Below are 9,778 nucleotides of genomic sequence, written 5' to 3' on the forward strand. Positions count from 1 at the left end.
TGGCATGGGTAACGTGCACTTCGCTGAGGGCACCATTAATGTAGAAACACACACAGAGTCTACAACCGCTCGTCCTGTGGAGTGCTGTGGCAAGCCAGAGCCTAACCCAGCAATGCAGGGTGCAAGGCTGAGGGGGGAGGGGATAGACCCCAGATGGGATGCCAGGACACGAGTCTGCCACAAGGCACCGTAAGCACTGGCCGCACCCGCTGCACCGCACCCCCCCCCCCCTTAATGTACAAAGATATGGACAAATTTTGGAGCAAAATATGCTGTCATCCAGACACCGTCTTTTCCAGGGACATCCCTGCCTTTTCCAGCAGGATGACACCAAACCACATTTTGCCCACATTAAAAGCGCATGGCTGTATAAGCAGAGAGTGTGGATACTAGATTGGTCTGCCTACAGTCCTGACCTGTCTCCACCTGTGAATGTTTGGTGCATTATGAAGCAGGAAAAACAGCATAGTGTTTTTTTTTTTTTTGTTTGAATACACACACACACACATTTTCAGAACCGCTTGTCCCATACAGGGTCGCGGGGAACCAGAGCCTACCCAGTAACACAGGGCGTAAGCCCGGAGGGGGAGGGGACACACCCAGGACAGGACACCAGTCCATCGCAAGGCACCCCAAGCAGGACTCGAACCCCAGACCCACCGGAGAGCAGGACTGTGGGCCAACCCACTGCGCCACTGCACCCCCGTGTTTGAATACAATTAAACGTAAATTTACAAATCACTCCTTCTTGTTCTTTTTAGCATTTTCCATACAGTCCCAACTTTTTTGGAACTGGGTTTGTATACCCCACCTACACCACACATCACCATACTCAGGAACTAGTCAGTAGTATTACTAGTAGTGTTCATGCTTAACCCTCTCAGGGCCCAAATAATACTTGCAGTAGGAAAAATCTGTACTGGTTGAAGCTAATTTGCAAGGGTCTGCCTGGAAAGGGTTAAATTGCGAAAATAAATTCCAGTGAAGGAGCAACAGCTTGTAAAACCTGAACTCATGTTTTTGCTATCACCCTTGGGCAATCTTAGTCCAAAAGACCAGGGCTTCAAGGGAAAGGAACAGGTACATTTCTAAATGACTGGGCTGACAGGAATAGAGCAGGAGGGAGTCAAATACCGCAGATATCTGATTTCCTGCCTAGTTTCATTTTATCAGACTCTTTTACCTGAAGGTTAAGCTCACTGGTCACATATTATGGTAGATAATGCATTGCAAGCAATATGAGAAACAGAGTCTTTGATCAACCAGATAACACACATCTGGTAAGTGAGACAGAAAATTATTCCCATCTGACCTATTCAAGATTCCATAGCAAAAACTGTAAAAGAAAGAAATTCCTAATGTGGAAAAATAAAATGTGTCTGCAGATCTATATTTTGTTTTAATACTATGAGTATAAGAAAATACAGGTTTAATTCCTGCATGTGCCCTTGATGTTTCTGTAATGTCATATTAGAACAATATAAAACTACTAAATTTGTACCAATCACTCAATATTACACACACTAAATTCATTCCCAATGACACATGGAGTTCATGCAGGAAACATGTAATATTTTAAACTCCAGCCAATGGAAAAGAAATTCAACATTTTTTTATGTCTTTGGGTGAGCAGGAAGAGGAAAACACTCAGGATTTAATTTAGCTAATTGAAACCAGACATCCACAGCTTTTCAGAAATACACACCACATCCAGAAACTTCTACAGTGATTTTTTTTATGACAAGTAAACATTATTTGATGTTACAGTAACACATAATGAAGCAATTCACAAAATTGCAAAGTTCGTACAATATTCTGGGCAGAAAAAAGATAATGGTCAACTTTCACTGCGATTACTTTATGTGATTATGTGACTCTGTAGTCACTGTACATTTGCTTTTTCAGAAACTGTAAAAGTGCATACTCCAACTGATGGACTACTCTCTGGAAAAAAAACAAAAAGGAAACTGTTGACCACTCTGACTCAGTTTTGTGGGAATGATGCTCTTCTTGTTATTCTCAACGTAGTCTCAGCAAATGGGTCCGAAAAAACATAAATACAGAAAGACAGTTCAGCAAAATGTAAAAATCCCTCACCGTCAGATAAACTTCACCACAGTTTGTGCCAGTATTTATACCTATGTGTAATCTGCAAAAAAGATGACTTTGTGGATATATGATTCATCCCTAAAGTAACCTTACAGTACTATAATGCAGGTATCAGAATTTTAAACATTATTAAAGTATACTATTTTAGCAAAATACCAAATGTTTAATTTATTTAAAAACTGTTGTACAAACACAAATAACATACTTTAAAATATTTGAAGCATGCAGTACAAAACTTGTAAAGTACATTTCAATGATGAAATGATGTCAGTCCTCTTTACAATAGCAAGCAGTACCTCTAAACAATAGTTTGAACAGTTGGAAAGATGTATTTTTAAAAACGTAAACTATGCTTTAGGCAGATTTGATTCTCAAACATTTTTTTGTGTGTGTAAACCATAATTAAATTAACATTTTGTCAAATTAACATATATGACTAAGTATACAGGTAATTTAATTTGTTCTTTCAAATTTGAGTACATTTTAGATAATTTGCTAAATAAAGTATACAGTTTCATATTTAAATCCAGTTTTAAGAAATGCATTTGAGAATTGCATGCTCATGTTTCAACACAAAAAAAAAATCTGTAAACTGGTTTCTCTATTTTCTAGTTAAAAACTGAAGGGGCCTCAAATTCTGTTTATTAATTACAAAGGAAAGTTCATGTCTCCCACACTAGCCCATGTCCACAGTTGACATCTGGTGCACTAAACAAGTACGTTAAAGAATCTACCCTTGGGCTCACTAGAGTAACACTATTTTAAGAAAAAAAAAAAGGACACAAAGCATACCTTTGCATTGGTATGTAAAGTATAGAAAATATGGCACATGTGGTAACATTTTGTGTAAAGTGGATTAGAAACTGACTAGTCCCAAGTTTGCTACCAGAGTAACAGTAAAGACTGTAGTAGCAGGAAACAGGGACTGACATCAGCACTGCCTTCTTGGGTGTCCCCAGTTGGCTGCACAAAGACACAACACACTACACCTCGATGGTGGATGCAACACGTAGACACAGGGCCGCATCGGATGGCACATCGTTCATGGTGATCTCGTTGCCATCAAGTCTCAGCACTTTCAGCTGGGAGAAGTTCACAACATCTACCACGCTGCAGAAACTGCTGAGGGAAAATTCTAGCAGAAAGTAGAGTTACATTTAATACATTATAAAAACGATAAACTGAATTAGTCCATTTTAAAATATATTGAAGAAACATTTAAGAAAAAAATATCCTTGTAAAGGCTTACTTTATTTTATTGTGTACTCACCTTTCTACCCTTCATCATTGTCAGACTAATTGAAAAAAAACAACTGTCTTGTGTATTGATCACTTTTTGGGCCAGATCACTTCAGTCAAGCAAATAGAATAATCACACGTTATTTTAAGACATGTACAGTACATTATGTGTCCTTTAATGTATGTGCTTACTAAGGCTTAACACCAATTTAGCTCCACTTTGACAGCACTTAAAAAGAGTTCCCAGTTATATTATTAGCTTTTATTATTTGAACAGCTAGAAACATACTTTAGGCAGAGCACCCATTGAGTTTTATGTTTTGTACATATCTTAAGTCAATAAGCCTGACAGGCATAAAGACAAGAGCGTAGAAACTTTCAGATAAGCAGATGGCAGAGAGAAGCAAGCATGTGCAATCAACATGAGTAATACATCACCAACTGCTCTGCCAGTCTGAAATTCTGTGGTTAGCTAATTATTTATGTACATAGTCCTAAATTGCATAATCTGTGTGAAATACACAGAAACAAAGTATAGTATGTCATTACAGAATTCGATCAAGGTTTTGAAATCCAGATCAATATTAATTAAGGAGGGTGCTTTTCTACCGTTTCTTCCAGGTGTTCAGCTACATATGCATATGAAAGCAGGAAAGAGCTAGAACAGCAAACAGAGGTACCTTTGATACGATTAGCCTGCAGGTAGAGGTGCTCCAGGCTGGTGCTAACTGGAGGAATCTTCTCCAGCTTGTTGAAGGACAGATCCAGCTCTACCAGGCCACTGGCATTGAAGATGTTAGGAGGAATTCCGCTGTCTGTCAGCTCATTGTGGGAGATCCGAATGTATTGCAGATGAGAGAATTGGTTACAGAAGTTGGCAGGAACAGCACTGATGCTGTTGAATTCCATATAGAGCTGTTGCAGCATCTTAGGCAGGCCCTCAGGGACCTTCTTCAGCTGGTTTTTGCTAAGGTCCAGGACAGTCAAGGAAGTGAGGCCCTTCAGGGCACTTCCCACCTCTTGGAGAGCATTGTTATGTAGCTGCAGGATGGTCAGATTTCTCATGCCTTCAAAGGATGTCGATTGGATCTTGGAGATGTTGTTGTTGTTAAGCCGGAGTTCCCGTAGTGAGCGAGGAAGGTTTGGTGGCACCCTGCTCAGGATGTTGTGATCCAAGTACAATCGGTCCAAGTTGATCAATTTGACGAACGCCATCTTTCCAATCTGGTTTGAATCAAGTTGGTTCCGATGTAGCATAACCCAGACAAGATTAGTGGCATTGTCAAAGGCTCCATCTTGGATGCTGGTGATCCTGTTACGTTGCAGGTAGAGATACTTCATGCGGAATGGGACATAAGGAACCTCACGGAGGCCACGGTCATCACAATACATAGCCACAGGGAAACTGGGAGGGCAATCGCACTCGGCTGGGCACTGCCCACCCCTGGTGTCAGCCTGCAGGGTCCCATATCCATAACCTCGGTTGCGCAGTGCCATCAACCAGAAGAAAGGATCATATCCTTTGGGACATACCAGCTCACAAAACCCAGCTACCAGCAGAATAAAAGCCAGCCTCATGGTCACAGCAACAAGGGGAATGATGGAATAGACTTCAGCAGCTGCAAGAGACACCATTTCTTTGGTAAACTACATAATCACCCCTTTTATTTGTGAAAGTTCACTTGTGCTGACCCACTTTTAAAATATTTAGGCACCCTTGCCTCAGAAATAATGAAATTACAGCATACTTAATCAGAGGAAAATTTTGAGTAAAAAAACCTCCATGAATATTATACCATCTTCAGACAAAATGATGGTTTATAATCCAACAGAGATGAAAGGTGAAAAGGTAAAAATATTGCCAAAGTAAACTGGTGAATGCAATCTCAGTTCTGAAACATTTCAATAAAGTAATACACATCAACAGAGGTGAAACCATGCAAACATTTTTTGTACAAATATCCCTGGCAATGGACCATGTCACTCCTTTCCAGTATTTTTCAGTTAGCTCACCAACCTGGAGAAGGCAGCTCCTTCAGTGGCTGTGTTGTCTATCTGTGGCTCCCTTGGACTGGAGAGGGCCACAGGGCAAAGTCTAAATACTGTAACTCCCCCCCCATCTTTTCTTCCACCTCATCCAATTACAGCAGTTCTCTCCCTATTTCTCATTAATGCAGTGCCTCCACAGGGCTGCCCCATTGGGCCATTTCCACCATCAATGCCTTCCATTGAACATGCTTTACAGATCAGATCTTTAACAGTCTTGTTTTCCTCATTAAAGCAGGAGATGCGAGGCAGTGAGGCTTGTTGGCTCTTTATTAGGGTACCATCATTAGCAGTCCGCTGTATATTTTTTGCAGTTCTTGCCATGCATGGTTAACTATAAAATTCAAAACTTCTGAAGCACATTCTTGACACTTGCTTTGGAATTGTGAATATGTATTACTGATTCCAGTAATTCAAGTGTCTTTGCCAATACTGTAAAAATAATTTTAAATAAGTTTTGTGTTTATTGCTTCTGCATACTTTGGATAAGAAATTATTCTTTTCATTGTACATTTCTAAACAAAGATGTCAGTTTTAGTGCAGTTATCATTTATGAGAAAAATAACAGTTGAATCTAAATTAAAAAAAAAAAAGTGTTTACTGACAAATTAATAAGAATAGAGCAGGTTGATCTGTTTTTATACAAAAAGTAGCTGTTATAAAAACATTAAGATGAGTGAATGTTGCAACTCTCAGACAGATAAATTAATTGCCAGTGAAAATCAAAAACTTCCTCCCCAATCTGCCATTTTCTCAGTAAACCGAAAGGCTCCATTCTCATGCAAACATTTACACCAGGGGAAAAAAAAAAAAGGCAGTACGTAGCAGAGTAAGTCATTCAAATATTACAGCTTTTTTTTTTTTTTAAATCAGCCTAAGTGGAATCTAGTTGGTGGTGCCCTCAAGGGACTAACTTCCTGGTTTTTAATCCATTTCCATAGGTTTGTTTGTGAGTGCAATTTGTGGTATTACAGCTTTTCTCAATCGTGTTGACACATTTCTCCAAATGAATGTAATTGCTCTCAAAACAATTAACACAGCCCACTAAACACTCTTACCTTGACCAAACAATTCAATTGCATAAATAATTACTGCCTTTTCTTCAATTAATTCATTTACTAAAATTAAATACTAACATCAAAAGTATAAGTGTGTGCTCCATTGATTGTATAATGTAGTCTGATGTACATACAAATGCACATTTATCACAACATTCTCTACTAAGGAGTTCTGTTGTATAGCAATGAGTTATCTGAAAGAAACTATGCACTGCAATCACTGAACATTACTGATCATGCCTCTCATTTACATCTGGCCAGAGAATTTCATCTACATCACAGCATATATTCTCGCGAGCCATGCATCGTGGGGAGAGAGGGGGGGAAAAAAAAAAAAAAAAAAAAAAAAAGTCATGAATATTGAATCCATGCTTGACTAGCTGCTGCATCAACATCTCCACAGGCCTCTTCCATTGCTTGAAGAATACTTGACTGTAAGGGTTGCAATCATATACTTTCCATCTCCAACAGGATAGAAACTCCTAAGTTGGATTCAGGAAAGGAGAATATGGTAGAAGGAACACTATATTGAAATGTGGGTGATGCTCAAATTCCTGCACCAATGCCAAATGGTGGAATGGCACATTGTCCCAAACTACAAAATTTTGGTCGATTTGCTTCTGGTCAACCTGCGGAAAGAGGATTTCATTGATGGAGTTAAAAAATTTTGCATCCTTTCAGCATTGTATGGCCCCAAGACAGCATTATGTGCCACAACACACACACACACACACACACACACACACACACACACTTTCGGGACCGCTTGTCCCATACGGGGTTGCGGGGAACCGGAGCCTACCCGGTAACACAGGGCGTATGGCCAGAAGAGGAGGGGACACACCCAGGAGAGGATGCCAGTCCGCCACAAGGCACCCCAAGCGGGACTCGAACCCCAGACCCAGTCCAACCCACTGCACCCCCATCCAGGAAAATAATCTTTGTATTTACGATAAAAGTGCAATAATTGTGTGACTTACACATACTTGAACAAACTGGAATCACAGCTCCTTCATTCTGAGTTCCTCTCAAAGGGCACTTTGTATACCTACTTCATCCGGATGGCATTTCTCCTTACAACACGAAAAATCGTGGTAAGACTGCATTGCTGAATATTCTAGAATACTTGGTTGTCCTGTATTATTCTTTGCTGGATTTCTTTGAAGTGGATGGTGTTGTTCTGGACCACCATGTCAGCAATGGCATGCTCTTGTTCAACTGAAAAGAGTCTTGTTGTCCACCTGAATGTTGTTGAATTCCTATTCTGAAGAATGTTTGGATGAGTACAAACATTTATAGTAGAGAACTACTTTCTAACCATAGGAGTGCAATGGTATGGTTACTTACCGGTTTTCACTCTGAAATGTGCGGATAATTGAAGCCACTGTGGATCTGTTTATGTTGGGCTGAACTCTCTGCCCAGCTTCTCTGAAGGAGAGACCATGATTTATGACATGGTCAGTTAGGGTGGCCCTCATTTCATTTGAAAACCGTCTGTACCCAAGCCTGCTGCCTCTCCTCCCTCCTCTTCCACCCTGCTGCCCCCTTCCTCTCTGCTTATGTCTTGTTACATTTTCTTCTCTTGCTCTTTCTACCACACCATTGCCCTCCACTCTACCCATCTCTTCTCCCTCTACTCCTCTCCCTACATCCTCACCTCTTTCTACCTCTTCCATTCTTTGTCTTCCTCTATACCACCTTTCACTCTTACGCATCTTCTTTTTCATTCTTGTTATTATTGTTTGTCTTTTTTTCGTTTCCCCTTTTATAATTGTAAGGATGGTGATAATTGTGTAATCAATTAGGAAATTTGCATTTCCTGTGTTGTGTGTATTACTAAATCAGCAGATATCAATTTGGGGCTCATTGAGAACATACCATGTGCAACTGAGCATTGAACAAATGACAGAGTTTTGCTTGTTGTGTTTAGCAAAAGGTACATAAATGTTTGTGATTTGTGTTAAACCAGTGAAAGTCATGCAATTGCTTTTTTCCTCATATATTACTGTTCTAGTTGGCTGTATGAACTGTTGTGCAAACATTGCAGAATTTTGTGCACAGTGTTTTGGGAAAAGTATGCATGTCATTTGAAAGTAGTATGAGATAGGCAAGAACTTACAATCTATTTAGGACAATGAATGAAGTATTCAGATGGCTGTGTTAATTGTTTTGAGAGCAGTGACCGGAGTTTGGAGTAATGTGTCAAATTGATCAAGAAAAACTGTAACTTATAAGATCACTATCCACATTAAAGCTAGTGCAGCCAGCTTTCCAAAGTAAAATAATGTACACACACCTGGGACAGTGAGGAGTGCTGCTTCTCCAACTAGCAGCCATCCTCCTGGGGTAAAAGCTGTCAATGTCTACGCTACATTTTTCCATAATGTAATAAATTCCAGAAAAGTGGTTGCATTCAGGTTCTGTGGCTTAAATTTAAACCTAGAGACAACATGTAGTCCTACAGATGCCATGTCTCAGGATATCTGTTTGACATGAGGTGAATTCATTAGCCACTACTTGTCTTTTTGAATAATGTTTCTACACAAGACTGAATAAACACTTGTTTTACAAGTACAAAATTTGGTGGCTGTGGGAATTTTTAATGCACTACGAAAGCTGGGATATTAACTTGGAGGATTTTGTAACTACTGATGTCCAGATTCTCAAAGCAAAGCCACTTTCCATGAGCTACTATGTTTATTGCTTTTTAGATGGCAACAGTTTGCTTTGTGGTTAAAACAACTGGACTTGTGACCAAAAGGTCTGATGAAGACTTGTGGCTTCAATATAACATCTAATCCTAAGCGGGTAAAGAAATAAACAAGTCTCACACACACACACATACATTTTCAGAACCACTTGTCCCATACAGGGTCGCGGGGAACCGGAGCCTACCCAGTAACACAGGACATAAGGCCGGAGGGGGAGAGGACACACCCAGGACAGGACACCAGTCCACCGCAAGGCACCCCAAGCGGGACTCAAACCCCAGGCCCACCGGAGAGCAGGATCAGGTCCAACCCACTGCGCCACCGCACCCCCCTAAACAAGTCACTGCAATTTCATCCAAAAATGCTCAGTTGTATGAATGGGTAAATAAGATGTGTTTCTCACTATACAACCCCAGCTTTCAAAGTGTCTTTGGAGGAAAGCTTCCCTAAAGAAACAAAAAAAAAAAAAAGTAATAGTAACTAAAAAACTAATCTCAAATGACACTTTGTTCTACATTTACATTTATTAATTTAGCAGACACTTTTCTCCAAAGAGAAGTACATCTCAGAGCAATACAATTTGTGTATTACATTAGGAGAAAGAGAGACATGCTG

The 9,778-nt window shown here is 40.0% G+C and overlaps 1 protein-coding gene across 1 annotated transcript; it reads right to left on the minus strand.

The window, feature by feature from the left end:
* Nucleotides 1-3,063: 3,063 nt before the first annotated feature.
* Nucleotides 3,064-4,926, minus strand: fmoda (fibromodulin a). The gene is made up of 2 exons (XM_018758570.1): nt 4,029-4,926; nt 3,064-3,244 (listed from the first exon to the last, which is right to left on the minus strand). Exons 1-2 carry the CDS (start codon nt 4,924-4,926, stop codon nt 3,093-3,095), a joined length of 1,050 nt encoding a protein of 349 aa, XP_018614086.1. The 3' UTR covers nt 3,064-3,092.
* Nucleotides 4,927-9,778: the final 4,852 nt, after the last annotated feature.

The sequence above is a fragment of the Scleropages formosus genome, chromosome 2, assembly GCF_900964775.1.
Source record: "Scleropages formosus chromosome 2, fSclFor1.1, whole genome shotgun sequence".
Classification (NCBI taxonomy): domain Eukaryota; kingdom Metazoa; phylum Chordata; class Actinopteri; order Osteoglossiformes; family Osteoglossidae; genus Scleropages; species Scleropages formosus.